This window comes from Panicum virgatum, chromosome 7K (genome assembly GCF_016808335.1).
Source record: "Panicum virgatum strain AP13 chromosome 7K, P.virgatum_v5, whole genome shotgun sequence".
Lineage (NCBI taxonomy): Eukaryota > Viridiplantae > Streptophyta > Magnoliopsida > Poales > Poaceae > Panicum > Panicum virgatum.
Window position 1 is genome coordinate 15,111,733 of NC_053142.1, and position 18,069 is coordinate 15,129,801.

Sequence of the window (18,069 nt, forward strand, 5' to 3'; positions counted from 1 at the left end):
CCTCTTGTTCTGGAACTTGAATTTCATGGTCTTTCCCATGATACGGAGGCTGATTCTTCCTGTCCCCACATCAATTCTGGCATTTGTATCCTTGAGGAACGGTCGCCCAAGTATGAGCGGAATTCCAAGATCTCCTTCCATATCAAGGACTACAAAGTCCACTAATATGTATGTATTCTTGACCTTTACCATTAATCTTTCCACAATTGCTTCTGGATATCTTATCGTGGAATCCGCCAGCTGAAGACACATAGTAGTAGGGGAAATTGATGGATAGCCTAGCTTTTCGAAAGTTACCTTGGGCATGATGTTGATACTGGCTCCAAGGTCACAAAGGGCGTGATCAAATTCATAATCAAAGATTGAGCAACTGATCACTAGGGTTCCGGGATCTTCTCTTATTGTGGCTGCTAACTCGCCCCACGCACCTCTTCTTGGGCGTGTGAGCTTCTCTGCATAGCTGAGGGGTGTACTGCTAAGTGGCTCTTTCCACATAGCATTGATGACATTTACGCTCTCCAGAGTTAATTCGGGTTCCCCTGGAATCTTCCCTAGTTCAACAGCAGGTGTAGCAGCAGCTAATTGAGCCAATTGAGTCTCTAGCGCCTTATTGAAACTCAGCTGGTTCTTCATTGCCGTGGAGAATCCATCCATCTTGGCATGGATGGTCTCTATAGATTTGTCTATAATGGCTAACATCTTCTGAAGGGACTCATTGATCTTCGCTTGGCCGTAGACAAGATCTCTCAAGGTAGGCTGGTTAGGACTGAAAGAATTCGAATTCCCATTACCTCCTTGGTAGTATGGGCGTGGTTGATTCCACCCTTGACCTCCTTGTGGACGAAACCCATTGCTGCCATTGAGGAATAGTGCTTCTTCTTGGGTTTCTGGGCAATTATCGCCCGAATGTCCAACATTCCCGCAGACCTCGCATGTCATGCGAGTTTCCAAGGCTTGAAGTGTTTGCATCTGAGCCTTATCTTGGGAATAATCCCCAAATTTCTTGAGGAGGAGATCAATTTTCATAGCGAGCATGTCGTACTCCTTGACGGAGTGCATACCTCGCTGGCACGGTTGGAGGTGATCATCGCTCCAACCTTGGTTGGAAACCATTTTCTCAATCAATGATGTAGCTCTTTCACTGGTTAGCGAGAAGAAAGCTCCACCCGCAGCGGCATCTACATGATCACGGGATGACTGTGTCAACCCGTTGTAGAAGTTCTTTAGAATGAGCCAATTGTCCATTCCGTGGTGCGGACACACTAGAATGTAGTCTTGAAGTCTCTCCCAAGCCTCCGAAATTGACTCATTTGATGCCTGTTGGAAGTTTGAAATCCGACCACGAAGAGCATTGGTTTTGCCCGTCGGGAAGAACTTCGAGAGGAACGCCTTGGCACATTTGTTCCAAGTATCCACAGCAGCCTTATTAACATAAAACCATTGCTTCGCTCTCCCTAGGAGAGAGAACGGAAATAGACGGAGCCGAATTGCATCTTGCGATACACCCTTGATAACAAAAGTACTGCAGAGCTCCAGGAACTGCTGGAGATGAGCGCTGCCATCCTCATTGGCCTTGCCACAAAATGGGCTGGCCTGCACCATCGTAATGAAACCTGTCTTGATCTCGAAATTTTCTCCTCCGGTGTTAACCACGGGCCTGGTGGGGACTGGTTAGCAGATGGAGCAGAGTAATCACGGAGTGTCTTCTGGGCCATAGCTCTAGGAGCTGACGATGATGCAATGACTGGATCAACTGCTGAGAGTGATCTCTGAGGTGATACGAGACGAGCTCGCATCCTCCTCAAAAGTGACTCTGGATCGGAATGAAAGTTTTGCGGCAAGTCGAAACCGGTCATACACTACCCTGTTTTCATATCAACAAAGACAAGAAAACAAAGCGAAGTTAGCCTGTTTAGCAAGCGAATACCAATTTCAATTTTGTTCACAACTTTGTCTATATATTTCACTCTGTGCCTTCCCCGGCAACGGCACCAAAAATGCTTGTTGGCGCCTACCAACGTCACCAGCGATGACGCCCGCAAACGCCAATTTGGGGTGGCATATTTCATGAACCACGAATAAATCCGCAAGCGCACGGAATACCGCTGTAGCATTTTACCCGAGAGTATACCGGGGTGTCATTTATATTTCCGCAGGGAATGCGGTGAGTGAGAGAATATATAGATCAGTTGGTGAACTCTATCTAGATTGGATATTCTCATGCATAAATAGGGGTAAGATAATAACATGGTAGGAGGTAGTGTGACACACACACAAACTACCCTCTTGGATAAATAAATAAAAGAAAGATAAAAGATGCTTTAGGCCGGGAGCAAGGTAAAAGTCAGAGCTCGAGTCAGTTGTGCTAGGCTAGCTATATCTACACTTCTCATTGGTTAGCTCGTCAGAGATTAAACTACACAACAAGGAGATCACTATCGAAGTAACGGGTGGAGCCCATACACCCCGGCGACTTTATGTACCTCCTACCCCCCCCATACCGAACGTGGAAGGTTACTAAAAGGCTCGGACAGGGTTGTCACCACCTACCGGCTACATCCACAAACCGTGGGTATAGTTGACATCCAGCAACACTTAGCTAATCTAGACACCATGTCTACACTAGTAAGGGATACTCTAGTGTCCCGCGCGGAGCCCCCACACTTAGCCAAAAGAATTTTGCAACCTATAGCAAATCCTAGCAAGATACTACTCTAGGAAAGTAAAGCCGCACAAGTTGCAATATAAAATGCGGAAGCTTAAAAGGAGGGATGAGAGGAAGAAAACTCTTGACACGAAGATTTATCCCGTAGTTTGGATTGCCACAAAGGCGCCCCTACATCTATGTTGTTGAAACACTCACGAAGAGTATTGCTTCCAGCAATCAAGTCTCTTCTGTGAACACAATCATGGTCACCTTGATCCTGCTTTCCACAAAGAAGCTTCTCCACAGAGGGTGGGGGTCTCCACGTCCCCGCACAAGATCGTCGACGCCGCTCCACACCAAGCCAGATGGTCAAAGACGTGCCGGCGAGCCACCAAGGCTCCAAGGAGCCCGGCACACCAAAATACAATGGTGGTTCACTCTAGAACCAGCTCACAAGATACTACACCTTGCTCTCTCACTCACTCAAGAGCTAATCTAGCACTTACACTCTCAAAGCTAGTGCTAAACCTAAGGATTTGATTAATATGCACTTGGATAGCTTGGAGAACTTCTTCTATGTGTCTAGACCTTCACTTGGACTCCAGCAATCTTCAAATGGCCTGGGGAACCCATATATATAGGCCTCCAATTCGAGCTAGCCATTTGTAGCCATCAACAGCTTTTCTGCATAGGCATCGGTTCAACCGGTCACACACAGCATCTGGACTAGCCGTTGGACTTCCTGACATGCCTGCAGAATCATAGGTTTAATCAATGATTGGGTATCAGTTAAACCGGTCACACTGGACCGTCACATAGCCGTTGTGCTTCTCTGTTCTGCTGACGCCATTGCATCGATGCAATGCTCTGATGCACCATCTGTTCAACCACTGCTGAACGTGTGGCTCCTGCGCGCTTGACATCACCTCTGGACAATGATATGTTGAATGCACCGACGCCTATTTGATATCATCGGTTCAACCGGTGCTGTAATGTTTCTTCACTGGGTCTTCACTTGATCTCCAGAACATACTGCATAATGCACCAATGCTGAGCCATCGGTGTATCCGATGCAACCTGGTTAAACCAGTGCACAACCATCAGTTAAACCGGTGCTACTGATTTCAGTAGAACTCGTCCAATTCAGCGTTTATTTGAGTTCTTTCTTCGTGTTTTGCTTTGTATGGCCTTTTTACTTCATCCCTGGGATCTAGAAATGTTCACTCAACAATACTATTAGTTCCATTGATTGCATTGTCATATGATCACCAAAATCACTCGAAATGGCATAAATGGTGCCATGTTCAGTACAACCTATGGAGTTTTAACACCATTACATGTTGATTGGATTTTGGGTCATCGGGTCGACCCGGTGCAACCTGCATCCTGAGGGCCGATGCCTGACAATGCCACCTTGTTTATAGTAGTGAGGGGACTGATTGCTACAAATGCAAGGTCGACCTCAACGAGCCAAGTGTAACACCCCTGACTACTAGTCCCCGCCTGTCATCTCCTTCTTTCCTCTCGAAGCTCTCGACCGCTCCCGTGCTCAAGTCGTCCACGGCGCCACTCGTGCCACGCAACCTCGCCCGCGCCGTGCCCATCCCGCCGCGCCCTTATCCCTTCGCCCAGGTTCCTCACCCCCTCCTCTCCTTGCCAGACCACGCTGGCCTCCCTTGCTCGCACCCGAGCTTCACCACTGGCCGCCATGGCCGCCGACTCGCCCAGCATGCCGTGATGCCGCCCGAGCTAGCTCCAACCTTCCTCAGCCCCTTGCGTGTGTTCACCACCCTTCACTCCATCTCCCCGAGCTGCCAGTCCACCGCCCGACAAACCACCTCGCCGAAACTGACCCACCGCCACCGCCTAGACCACCTGCACGTCGAGCTCCCTTCCCCGATCCTCCTCCGCCCAAACTGACCCTCAGAACAGGTCGCCCTCAACCTGCTGGTGCTCACCGGCCTACCCACCGCTGCCCTCCCTCGCCGGAAGCGCTGCCGTGCGCCGCGCCCATGGCCGCCGGGGCACTGCTCCACCGCGCCCCCACTTCTCGTCGCCCCCAGCCCCAACCAAGCACACCTACAGGTAGCCCTCATCGCCCTCATGCTCCCTCACCCCTCCCTTGCCGCCGGCCGGCCACCACCTCGCCAGATTTTGGCCTAGAAGCGCCACCGGTCATGCTAGGGACCCTGCGCAAGAATAGAAACAATTCCAGGGGCCTTGTTGCAATGTCTATGACTCATATGAATAGTTCTGAATAGTGCTTTGCAATTCAAGAAAAGTCCAGGGGCTTTGGTGTAAAGTATCTTTTTCTTTTATGCATAAATTAGCTGTTAGCTTCTAAAATTCATATAAAATCATAGAAAAATCAGAAAAATGCAAACTAAAATTTGTTAGGTTCCTTTTGAAATGCTCGTTCCAGAAGTATAACTTGTTTTAATGTTTATCTTCTGTTTGTTAAGGTTTTAGTGTGTTTTCATATGCTCTGTTTGAAAGCTTGTTTATTGCATAACTCGTTGTAGAAAAAGGATAAAATGGTGAGACCAGTTTTGTTAGCTTTGTCCTCATGCCTAGTATCTGTAGTAATTTTCTTGGATTTGTTCAATCAAGTTTGGATGCCTTTTCTGAATTTGCTTGTTTAGAATAGCTGAAACTTGTTATATTTGTAAGTAATTATAGAAAAATGCTTTTACTGCAAATTCAATTTTCATGAGTTCGTTGTAATGTGTAAGCCATATCTCTTAATTCTTATCTTGACTTTGGGATCATTATGCATTAGTGTTGTTTGTTATAATCGCATGTGTTACGTTCATGTGCTTTTGCATAGTGTTTCATCCATATTTCATTCATAGTATGCCATTTTCATGTCACCGCATCATACTAATGCATACGCATCACTTCATGCATTTTAGTGACCGAGCCGTCGGAGAGCGAGCCCGTTGAGCCCGTCGAGTTTGTTGAGCCCGAGCCCGGTGTCAAGTTTCTGGTCGAGCCCGAAGTTAACCAAGGCAAGCAACTAAGCATGATTCCTTGCTCCTATTTAATTTGAGTAAGTTAGTTATCTCACCTGGTAATGTTGGGTTATATATATTATGTATGTATTGCATTCCTGTACTTATTTTCATGTATTGTTATTCCTTGATTTGTTACCCATGTCCTTGTCACTTGTTAGTCAGTTAATTACTTAACCTGACTAGATACTTAGCTCTGCTTAGAGTACTCTTTTTTGCTTGCTAGAAAGAATAGTCTGTAGTATTACACTTACCACTTACCGGTTCTCCTTGATCGCACTGGTTCGGTTTGGGTTTTGTTGGAAGAATAGTTTCATGATTCGATCGTAATGGTAGGGCCTAGAGAATGAAGTCACATGGGCATCGTCGGCTTGGATCGTTTAAGGACCGTCCGTGGATGCCATCAACTTTGAGCACCCTTTCGTGCTACTATATATCCAAATAATGGTACGGATGAGCCAATTACCTCCTTTGACTTGATCATTGAGGCCCGGTCCTAAATGCGTGGCCAAGGGGCTATGTAGAGAGGCTTAGGGGTGTCCCCGGTGGACCTAAGTGACTCTCCACACAAGCTAGGCGTACCCTCAACGGTTGAGCCTCGTTGGGAACGATTGACGTGAGTACCCCCTTGCCCGACGTGATCGGTTGGGTGAGTCGCATGGTCCTCACGTCGTGTGGGTAAAGTAGTACACCCTTGCAAGCTCATTGTTCGTCGAATTCCTCGTAGAGAGTTTCGAGTATGTTGAAGAGAGTTCATGTCATCTTTATGACCAATTATAGTATACTTTTAACCAACTAAAATTATCTGGGGCTGGGCAAGATTAATTAATTCTGCTAGGTGATAGTTTAGAGAGCTTATACTTATGCAATAACTAGTTAACCCTAAAGCTTTGTTTGAGCCTTGCATGATCTCAGTGTATTTAATCGCGTAAGACTTGCGAGTACCTTTTGTACTCATGTTGTTTTTTAAACCTTGTTGCAGGTGAGCCGGAAGTGGTGTTCGACCACTTCTACCCCGCTGATCCAAGTGCGTGGGAGGAGTAGGTCATTGTGGCTGGAATGGTGTCCTTGAGCAAGACATTATTATCTTAGTATGTTTTTATTGTAATCGAACTCTGTGAGAGTATGTAAATGCAATAAACTTTAAGTTTCGGTTTAATATAGCTGTCGTGAGCCCAAGGCTTAAAATGGAAGTTAGTTTGAACCCTCCTATATCGAATATGTGTTGAACTCTGGTAATATAAAACTGCTCTTCGTGGTTCTTAGGCGATGTATTCGTTTGTATAACGGTACGTGTGCTTAATCCTGGGCATATGGCAAACACGTGCCGAGACTACCGGATTTGCTCTCGTTTCAGGTGAATTGTGTTGATTAAGTGCCTTTAAGATGTGGATTAGCATGTGGCGCGTCAAGAGACGGACATGTGCTAACCCTTCTCTTAAGGGATTAATTGATAATTTCACCTAATCCGAGTGCAAATTGGGCGGTTCTCACACAAGTGGAAACGTCCAGCACATGAATCGTCAGAAAAAACTTGACGCGTGATTATGCCGACTAATGACCTACTCCGTAGTTATTGATTGGCCGGTAGTGCATGACCGTTCATTGCTGTGTTTGCCAACCAAAGGTCTGACAGAAAACACCGTCCGTTTGTTCACCGTTTCAGTGAAAAGTCGTAGTACTATGAATAAATGCAAGCACGTTTGAGCTGCAGGCGAGATCTCGTGCATAGAGCAAGCAGGTCAAGTAATGTAAATTGCGTGACAAAATGACAAGATAGAAGTTACTACTACTCAAAATGACTGAACCTGCAGAGAGCGAATGACTGCACGAAGAAGCACACAAAAGATGCACACGACGACCAGCAGAGGGAAACGGCGAAGCAAAAGACGCGCAGCTGGCGCCTGGCCGGCTGGAGGAATCATACTGGGACAGGATCGAACATACAAAACGAAAAGCTAGCGAGCTGCAGAGCTCTGCCTCATCAAGCCTTGTGTTTCTTCCCAAGGAAGACGTCTGTGAGCACGGTCTTGGACTGCAGCGCCACGCGCAGGATCTCCAAACCCTATGCCAAAAAAATAAGAAATCGTTTAAACGCGCACGCAGAGAAACAAGATTTATTTTGTGTAGTCAAATTTGTGTACATTGACACATCATTGTTACCTCGCCGTAGCCCAGCTGCACGGTCTTCTCCCGGAGCGTGCCGATGTCGGTGATGCCGAAGGTGTTGATGAGCAGGGTGATGCCGGAGATGGTAGACGTGGGTGCCACCTTCAGGTCGTCCATCACCGTGTATGTCACCACGCCCTGCACGAACCCGGCGGTCGCTGCCTTGTCATCACCGGATCCCGTGGTCGGACCCACGATCTGCACCGGCACTGTCATCTTGCCGCCGCAATATCGGTGCTGGCACGGGTAGCCAGATGACCTGCTCATGATGTCGTAACATTGGGAGGAGTAGTAATTGCCGCACCGGTAAAGCTGAGTGCGCGGGGGCTGCGGCGCCTCCGGCAGCTGGAGGAGCTTGCCACCGGCACAACCGCCGGTCGGCGAGAGCAGCGCCGACTTCACGCCGGCGGAGCGGACATAGGTCTCGTCCAGCTTCTCGACGCTCCCGTAGAGGTTGCCGACGGAGCCGGCCATGGCGTCCTTGCTCAGGATCTTCACGACGGTGCCTACGGGTAGGGTGAGGAGGGAGAAGAGGAAGTCGACGACGTCCTTGCCGGCCTCCGCGTACAGCACGCGCTGGGCCTTGGTGTCCACCAGCAGCTTCATGCTGAGCGTGGAAGCGCTGGCATCGGAGGTGGTTGGGGCCATGGCGTGTCCTGGTGTCACTACTGTCTCTTGTTTTTACACTATGGATCCAGTGTGCTGCTGATGCAGTGATGCATGTGGGGTGACCTTATATAGTAAACTTTCAATGATCAAGAAGTCAAGACCGTATATTTTCGTGGAGTCCCGATGCAGGAAAGGAGGGGAGGCGTGCATCGCCGCTCAAAGAACCGATACTTTGGCATGCAGTCGCAATGCAGAATTTTTCTTTTATTTTTTTTAAGAGTAGCCAGGAGGGCCGGACAGTCATGTAAGGGGTTAGACGCCCACGCTGACCGTACTCAATGCAGACAAGACTGATCGAAACTACTACAAAAATGATTTGTAGCAACGCCCTCTTTTTTTTTCCAGAGTCGGGTAAAAATATAACCCGCGCCTACAAATGAAGCGTGGTTACTGTAGCATCCGACCCGCCCCTAGAAATCCATCATTACAATCTCTCCCTTTTTGGTGATTGATGACAACACAAACAAAACAAGCATAAAATTTGTAAAAATTGACAAATTGAACCACTTACACTTACTTGGATGCTTACCACCATCCAATGATGGCTTTGGCCTCCCCCTAAGACCATGATCCCCTTTGTTCCTCCTCCTACTTGCCACTACCCCTTAATATGTTGACTTGATCCACTCGGCATTTTTTCCCCATTTGAATATACCCCTCTTTCTTGGAAAAATACCTTCTTTGATCCACATTTCTCCCTCTTTGGAATCAAATCACCTAAAAAGTCTCTTGCAAAACAATATAGCTCAAGAGGAAGGATTAGTAGCCTAGGGAGTTAACTCCATGAATCATGATCCAAATGTATGATATCAATGAAGATACCAATTGAAAATTATTAAGGTGGATCATAAAATCACGGAACTAGCATGACATGAGCTAAGCTTTCCACAAGTATGTGCACAACATGATAATGTGAAAATCAAGTGCACAACTAGATGTTTGAACATCAAAGCTTAGGCCATATTATACACGAAGATAGCTCTAAAATAATAAGGAATTGACAATGATACCAATTGAATGAGTTTAGAACCTTGCATACCTCCGGGGGATATTGATTTACCTTGCATGTACCGATTTGAAAATAACTTGATATCAATTTAAAATCTTAAAATGATGAGCAAATGTATGAGCACATAGTCTATGAACTTAGATATGAGCATTTAAGTTCAATAGAATATGGCTCAATATGTATGAAAGCACACTATTTTATTTAGTCACTCTTTTAGAGTTGTTTGTTCACATTGAGCGTGAATAATATTCTCTTAGAGTGTTAACTCCGTTGTGAGACTACAAAAGATAAACTTGCAAACATATTAGTCTCAAAGTTACAATCCATATGATAAACTCCCCCTAAATATGTGCATTTAGTGTTTGAAACACCAAACAATTGTATGCATATTATTTTTAACAACAATGGGAAGTCTACCCTATAGCTTGTGTTCATGGTACACAAATGAAATACATACCTCATGAAGTCCATATACCTTGAAGGATAACTTTGTGTAGCTTTCTACACACTTATCAAACCATGTAGGTTGCTCATGGGTTAGAATCATGACACAAGCAACCCATCATGTAACACTAGGGAATGCAATGCATGCAAACAACCTAACAAAGTCAATGGACCTACATGATGCATAAATTGAAGTCTAGCTACCAATATCTTAAGGGGGACTTGGACAACAAATATCCAAGTTGTGATCTTAGCTTCTTTTAGCTTGAAACTTCACTTCATCTTGTAAGCTAAGCCTCCAAATCCCCCGAAGCCAATCTTGGGTTTCAAGTATCTTTTGGAACCCACACCATTTGAGGCCCCTTCATATTGTTGATGATTTCCTTGGGCTCCCAAATGGAGCGGTTCCAATTCCTTTCCTTCTTCCCAATCTTATGAGCAACCACCTTGCCATTGATCTTCTTTTTTTATCACATAGGATGTGCTATTGCTTTTGTTCCTTCGGTTGGGCTTGGTGTAGATGAGAGAACTCTTGATTGTTAGCTTCTTTTTGTTCTTCTCATCCGGAAGCTTCTTCCTTGGTTGAGGGCACTTATTGGACTTGTGGCCTTCTTTGTGGCACTTGAAGCAAGTCACGGTGGACCCCTTCTCAAGCTTCTTCAGCATGTCTTCACGGTTATCTTGAGAATGTTGAATATTGCTCTCTATGCCTTTGCCTTTTAATCTATACAAGTCCTTCATGAGCCTTTTCACTTCTTGCTTGAGCTCATCATTCTCCTTGGCAATGAGATCATCACATGATTCTACAACAACATTCTCATTATATTTATCATTGGAAGGGTTAGAGCAAGATTCATCAATTAAATCAATGCAAGAAGTTGAAGCATCTAACTTAGAAATTGGAATTGCACAAATGATAGTTTGCCTAAGACTAGGAGGGGATGAATTAGGCAACTTAAAACCTTAACCAATGGCTCCAACAAGTTTGTACAAAAACTTAAACTAAATCAAGCTATCTAAATGTGCAACTATGATTCACCTTAGTGTGAAACCCTCATCCCAAAAGAGTTTTGCAACCTGTAGCCAATTCTAGCAAGATACTACTCTAGAAAAGTAAAGCCACACAAGTTGCAATATGAAATGAGGAAGCTTAAAAGGAGGGATGAGAGGAAGCAATCTCTCGACAAGAGAATTTATTCCATGGTTCGGATTGCCACAAAGGCACCCCTACATCCACGTTGTTGAAGCACTCACGAAGAGTATTGCTTCCGGCAATCAAGTCTCTTCCGTGAAAACAATCATGGTCACCTTTATCCTGCTTTCCACTAAGGAGCTTCTTCACAGAGGGTGGGGGTCTCCACATCCCCCACACAAGATCATCGACGCCGCTCCACACCAAGCCGGAGGGTCGTAAACGTGCTGGCGAGCCACCAAGGCTCCAAGGAGGCCGGCGCACCGAAATACAGTGTTGGTTCACTCTAGAACCAGCTCATAAGGCACTACACCTTGCTCTCTCACTCACTCAAGAGCTAATCTAGCACTTGTATGGCTTGGAGAACTTTTTCTATGTGTCTACACCTTCACTTGGACTCCACCAATCTTCAAATGGTCGGGGGAACCCATATATATAGGCCTCCAAGTCGAGCTAGCCGTTTGTAGCCATTAACAGCTTTTATGTGTAGGCATCGGTTCATCCGATGGGTAGGCATCAGCTCAACTGGTCACACACAGCATCTGGACTAGCCGTTGGACTTCCTAACATGCCTGCAGAACCATCGGTTTAACCGATAATTGGGTATCGGTTAAACCGATCACACTGGACCATCACATAGCCGTTGCGCTTCTCTCTTCTGCTGATGCCATTGCACCGGTGCAATGCTCCGATGCACTATCAGTTCAATCGGTGCCGAACGTGTGGCTCTTGCGCGCTTGACATCATTTCTGGACAATAATACGTTGAATGCACTGACGCCTATCTTGACACCATCGGTTCAACCGATGCTATAATGTTTCTTCACTGGGTCTTCACTTGATCTCCAGAACATACTGCATAATGCACCGATGCTGAGCCATCGGTGTATCCGATGCAACCTAGCTAAACAGGTGCACAGCCATCAGTTAAACCGGTGCTACTGATTTCAGTAGAACTCATCCAATTCAGCGTTTCTTTGAGTTGTTTCTTCATGTTTTGATTTGTATGGCATTTTTACTTTATCCCTGGGATCTAGAAATGTTCAATCAACAAAACCATTAGTCCCATTGATTGCGTTGTCATACGATCACAAAAATCACTCGAAATGGCATAAATGGTGCCATGTTCGTTACAACCTATAGAGTTTTAACACCATTACATGTTGATTGGGTTTTGGGTCATCGAGTCGACCCGGTGCAACATGCATCCTGAGTGCCGATGCCTGACAATGCCACCGTGTTTATACTAGTGATGGGACTGATTGCTACAAATGCAAGGTCGACCTAGACAAGCCCAGTGGAAACGTCCAGCACACGAATCGTCAGAAAAAACTTAACGCGTGATTATGCCGACTAATGACCTACTCCGTAGTTATTGATTGGCCGGTAGTGCATGTAACACCTAGGTGTTAATCAACCCTAATTAAATTTAATCAGGGTTATTATTTTCGAACTTAAACAACAAACCATAAGATAGCAAAATTTCTATCAGTATGGGCCGGACCGGTCTGACCGGTCGGGGTAATCGGTCTGACCTGTTGGAGCTGGGTCAACCGTTTTGTTTGGGCCCCACATCATTAAACCACTCTCGCTCTCTCCCTCACAGCTCACTCTCCCTCACGTTCACTCTCTCCCTTTCACTCCCTCACGAGCTCATCCTCTCCCTCACAAGCTCTCCCTCTCCATGAGGCCCTAGAGTGCAAATCCTCCATCTAAACTTGATTGCAAGGCCAAGGAAGCTTCCAATCGGGTGGGGGGGGGACCTTCCTCCCCATGATCTCCTCCCCGGGTATCTTGGATTTCGAACTCCTGCTGCAAGAAAGGTTCGTTCAAGGTGTTTACACTTGTGCCGGCCCGATCTATCTTTCTAGGAGGGTCTAAGTGATTTCCCTTGGTCAATCGTCTCTATATGCATCCATCAACTAGGATCTAAAAGGATTTTGATTTTGGTTGGCTAGTTTTTCCCCAATAAGGATTTTTGTTTTTGGCGATTTCTGTTTTTGGCTGAAAATGTGCTTATCGGAACTCCTTACCCCATGTCGGAACTTCCGACAAATTAATTCCAATCGGCCGAAGACCCTTTGTTGGAACTTACCCGAAACTTCCGACGGTCGTCGGAACTTCCTTCACCTGGTCGGAACTTCTGATCAGCATTGAGCACAGTGCTTCTAAAATGCGTAGAAAATTGCATAAAAATTAGAAAAATACAAAACTAATTTTGTTAGCTTCGTATCTTCATGCTCTATATGATGGAACCATGAAATGGGTTGTTTCACAACTTTTTATATGAAGTTTTATTTATATTTGATAAAATGCTTTTCTAACTTGTTAAATGCATAATTGGAGTTAGGAGCATGCTAAAAACATAAAACCAGTTGGATTAGCTTTGTTTTGATGTGTAGTACTTAGGGAAGTCAAGTCAATTTGTTAGCAATTGTTTTTGGATATCGGCTGTTCAAAAATTTTAAAACCATATTTGCATTCACTCATATCATATGCATACTTGTAGCAGCCGCAGCGGGGGAGGTTGTGTATGAGGTGATTGCGGAGCCACAGGAGCCGCAGGGGCAAACCCTACAACAGGTGGTTCGCGAGGAGTCGGCCCAAGGCCCAGTAAACCCCAGTGTTGAGCAGCAGACTCAAGGCAAGCCCCGGTGCATATCCTATTATTTCAACTTATGAATCACTATATGTATTTTATTACGTGTGCATTATGTTCAGGAGTTGCTTAAAATTCTAGTTGTATGATCCCTAGGTTCCCTTGAGTTTATACTAGTATATATAGGACGATAGAAATGCTATGCTTAATAGTTCTCGGTACAAGCCAAGTGATTTCTTGTCACTCGCGAGATATAGGATGTTTAGAAGTCGAGTAATTTCCGGTTACTCACGAGATATAGGATATATTCATATTCCAGTACATGAGTTATTGAATTTGATATGGAAATTTGAGACCGGACGGGAAATGAGGATGATATATAGGTATGGCAGCAGGACAGGGTTCTTGGGTGTCTTAGTCCCGTCTGTGTCGGTTAAGGACCGTACCGTTGTTGGCCCTGTTGATCATATTCGAATTGTACTAACCACATACCGAGAGTAGGAGGTAGTCGAAACCGGTAAGCCTAGTACTGCCTCGCTTCGAAAGTACAGAACTTTATCACCACTTCTTAGGGCGAGTCAAGTAGTCGCGGAAAAACGGGATGCATATGTTTATTATTGTTGGTCTCTCGTTGAGCTTAGCTGACTATATGTAGGTGGGGCGGTTCTGTAGTTCGAGGCGGGGAGGGGAAGGGTTGGTGCGTGTGGTCTGACGGGGCATACGCGTGCCATGTTGGTTAGGTCCACCTTGCAAGGTTAAATCGGATCGATTCACCGTCAGTCGCTCTCGGATATGAGCACCTTGATCACTGCATCGCATCGTAGTGTATGATGGAATGATAGTTATACATATGATGATGAACATATTGAATTATTATTTATTGCTCCACCATGTTTGCTCTAGATTTGGTTTATGCAAATATTAGATTATGAATAATCTACATAGAATCTAGAGCTAAAATAATGAAATTAAGGAGTTACTTTAGTTGCTTTTCTGCAAAATAATAACCAGCCAAATGCCTTACATGTCTAGATATGTGGGTTAAGTATACCCACTGGTCGGGTAAGTCTTGCTGAGTATTAGTTGCTCATGGTTTGTTGCCACCAATTTTTGTTACAGGACACCCAGACATTGACTTCTGTCCCTGCTGCGCTAAGTTCGTCCGCCGGGACGCAGAGGGATGGGAGGTCATGGGACCGGATAGGTAGATTAGGAGGTCGCGGGGTGCGCATGTGTGGGCTGGATGTGCACCCTGTCTGTTTTGCTGGACCGGTCTGACCGGTGTCGCTCCGGGGGTTCATGCAGGCCGGTCTGACCGGTTGGGCGAACCGGTCTGACCGGTTGCATTTAGGCAGAGCCAGTTAGAGTAGTGTTTTATAGTTTCTTTTGCATTTGAGCCTTGGGTACTCTATTGTAAAGTTTGTAAATTATTTGAACATGCAAGCTATGTAAGATATTTGGGTATTTGAACTCAGTTTGTAAAACTCTTGTTTACCAGTTGTCACCCCTCGATATTTTTAAGTATTTGTCGTTTTTGTACCATCTGTGCCCGGCTTCGCGTGGGACTACCGGTGTTGTTTCGATCGGGCCGTGGGTTTAGAAAGGACCGTCAAATTAAATCATTAAATTAATGTGCCCGATATGTTCAAATGACGTTTATTATGCTTAATTTAGAATTTTAATTTGGCGGTTCCGTCACAGTGCATGACCGTTCATTGCTGTGTTTGCCAACCAAAGGTCTGACAGAAAACACCGTCCGTTTGTTCATCGTTTCAGTGAAAAGTCGTAGTACTATGGATAAATGCATGCACGTTTCAGTGTAAATTGCGTGACAAAATGGCAAGATAGAAGTTACTACTACTCAAAATGACTGAACCTGCAGAGAGCGAATGACTGCACGAAGAAGCACACAAAAGATGCACACGACGACCAGCAGAGGGAAACGGCGAAGCAAAAGACGCGCAGCTGGCGCCTGGCCGGCTGGAGGAATCATACTGGGACAGGATCGAACAAACAAAACGAAAAGCTAGCGAGCTGCCGAGCACTGCCTCATCAAGCCTTGCGTTTCTTCCCAAGGAAGACGTCTGTGAGCACGGTCTTGGACTGCAGCGCCACGCGCAGGATCTCCAAACCCTATGCCAAAAAAATAAGAAATCGTTTAAACGCGCACGCAGAGAAACATGATTTATTTTGTGTAGTCAAATTTGTGTACATTGACACATCATTGTTACCTCGTCGTAGCCCAGCTGCACGATCTTCTCCCGGAGCGTGCCGATGTCGGTGATGCCGAAGGTGTTGATGAGCAGGGTGATCCCGGAGATGGTAGAAGTGGGCGCCACCTTCAGGTCGTCCATCACCGTGTACGTTACTACGCCCTGCACGAACCCGGCGGTCGCTGCCTCGTCATCACCGGATCCCGTGGTCGGACCCACGATCTGCACCGGCACTGTCATCTTGCCGCCGCAATATCGCTGCTGGCACGGGTAGCCGGATGACCTGCTCATGATGTCGTAACATTGGGAGTAGTTGTGTCGGTCGCACCGGTAAAGTTGAGTGCGCGGAGGCTGCGGCGCCTCCGGCAGCTGGAGGAGCTTGCCGGCACAACCGCCGGTCGGCGAGAGCAGCGCCGACTTCACGCCGGCGGAGCGGACATAGGTCTCGTCCAGCTTCTCGACGCTCCCGTAGAGGTTGCCGACGGAGCCGGCCATGGCGCCCTTGCTCAGGATCTTCACGACGGTGCCTACGGGCAGGGTGAGGAGGGAGAAGAGGAAGTCGACGACGTCCTTGCTGGCCTCCGCGTACAGCACGCGCTGGGCCTTGGTGTCCACTAGCAGCTTCATGCTGAGCGTGGAAGCGCTGGCATCGGAGGTGGTTGGGGCCATGTGGCGTGTCCTGGTGTCACTACTGTCTCTTGGTTTTACACTATGGATCGAGTGTGCTGCTGATGCAGTGATGCATGAGGGGTGACCTTATATAGTAAACTTTCAATGATCAAGAAGTCAAGACCGTATATTTTCGTGGAGTCCCGATGCAGGAAAGGAGGGGAGGCGTGCATCGCCGCTCAAAGAACCGATACTTTGGCATGCAGTTCCAATGCAGAATTTTTCTTTTTTTTTTAAGAGTAGCCAGGAGGACCGGACTGTCAGGTAAGGGGTTAGACGCCCACACTGACCCACACTGACTGTACTCAATGCAGACAAGACTGCTCAATACTACTAAAAAACAATTTGTAGCAACGCCTTTTTTTTTCCAGAGTCGGGTCAAAATATAACCCGCTCCTAAAATGGAGCGCGGTTACTGTAGCATCTGACTCGCCCCTGGAAATCCATCTTTTGGGGCGGATGGCGCCATTACCAACCCCTAAAAGTACCCGTAAAAATCAGGGCGCAGCCCTTTTTCCTCCTCCCAACAGCCCATTGCTTGCTCAGGGGAGGTGCTATCCGAAAATAAAAAAAAAAGTGAAAAGGGGAAGGGAGGTTTTGAATTTGATTTTCTTTTGCCTCAAATTTTTGGATGAAGTTAGGTTATTTTAGTAGGAGAACAAGGTTATGTAATCATTTGGGCCCAATCTTTATGTTTTAGCCTCATTTCTAAGTAATCCAATTCCTAGATCTATGGAGGAGAGAGATGAAGTTTTTTTCTTATATTTACACACATGCATGATAGTTTATTAAAAAAAAATATGATTGTTCAATAATATATTTGAAAGGATCTTGGTGATGCCTAGAGGGGGGTGAATCGGCGAACTTGCAAAACTGAAAATTCTTCGAAGCGGTCAGAAGGGTCGGAACTTCCGACGCAGTGTAGGAAGTTCCGATGGATCAGAACTTCCGACACTGGACCGGAACTTCCGACAATAAATGAATTTGACAGAAATACGAGTTTGAGGCTGAGATACAAAAACCTATTTGAATCAAAAGTTCGGCCTTATGTCTAGGAGCAACCTGCAGGTGATCAACACAAGCACAACAACACGAGAACGTAGATCGGAACATAACAAGGTCTAGGTCAACAAGAACAAAGTAAGAACAATAAGAACAAGAGACATAAGATTTGCTCCCGAAGTTCACTCCCACTAAAGAAGCTACATCTCCGCTGAGGAGCTCACAAAGTGCAAGGTTGTCCACTGACCCTTTTCCTCTCTCAATCAACCACAAAGGAGGATTGAGTTACTTAATATGAAATCCATGAAGGATGGGGTGATACAAACTTCCCGGGGCGCACACACCGTCTAGAAGCAAAGCTTCAAGAGTAACAAACGTGAATCGACGGTTGGAGATGCTTCAAGTGCTCTTAAAACGAACTTGGCTGCTCACACACTCAAATGCTC

At 46.1% G+C, this 18,069-nt stretch overlaps 2 protein-coding genes and 1 non-coding gene across 3 annotated transcripts; 1 reads left to right on the forward strand and 2 right to left on the reverse strand.

Annotated features, from left to right (window-relative positions):
• Positions 1 to 1,243: 1,243 nt before the first annotated feature.
• Positions 1,244 to 1,350, forward strand: LOC120643220. The gene has a single exon (XR_005662910.1). It is a non-coding gene; the product is annotated as a small nucleolar RNA R71 (small nucleolar RNA).
• Positions 1,351 to 7,387: 6,037 nt separating this feature from the next.
• LOC120642910 lies at positions 7,388 to 8,513 on the reverse strand. The gene is made up of 2 exons (XM_039919493.1): positions 7,822 to 8,513; positions 7,388 to 7,723 (listed from the first exon to the last, which is right to left on the reverse strand). Exons 1-2 carry the CDS (start codon positions 8,473 to 8,475, stop codon positions 7,643 to 7,645), a joined length of 735 nt encoding a protein of 244 aa, XP_039775427.1. The 5' UTR covers positions 8,476 to 8,513; the 3' UTR covers positions 7,388 to 7,642.
• Positions 8,514 to 15,525: 7,012 nt separating this feature from the next.
• On the reverse strand, positions 15,526 to 16,652 carry LOC120642911. The gene is made up of 2 exons (XM_039919494.1): positions 15,971 to 16,652; positions 15,526 to 15,872 (listed from the first exon to the last, which is right to left on the reverse strand). The coding sequence occupies exons 1-2, from the start codon at positions 16,619 to 16,621 to the stop codon at positions 15,792 to 15,794; spliced, it is 732 nt and encodes a 243-aa protein (XP_039775428.1). The 5' UTR covers positions 16,622 to 16,652; the 3' UTR covers positions 15,526 to 15,791.
• Between the last annotated feature and the right edge of the window lie 1,417 nt (positions 16,653 to 18,069).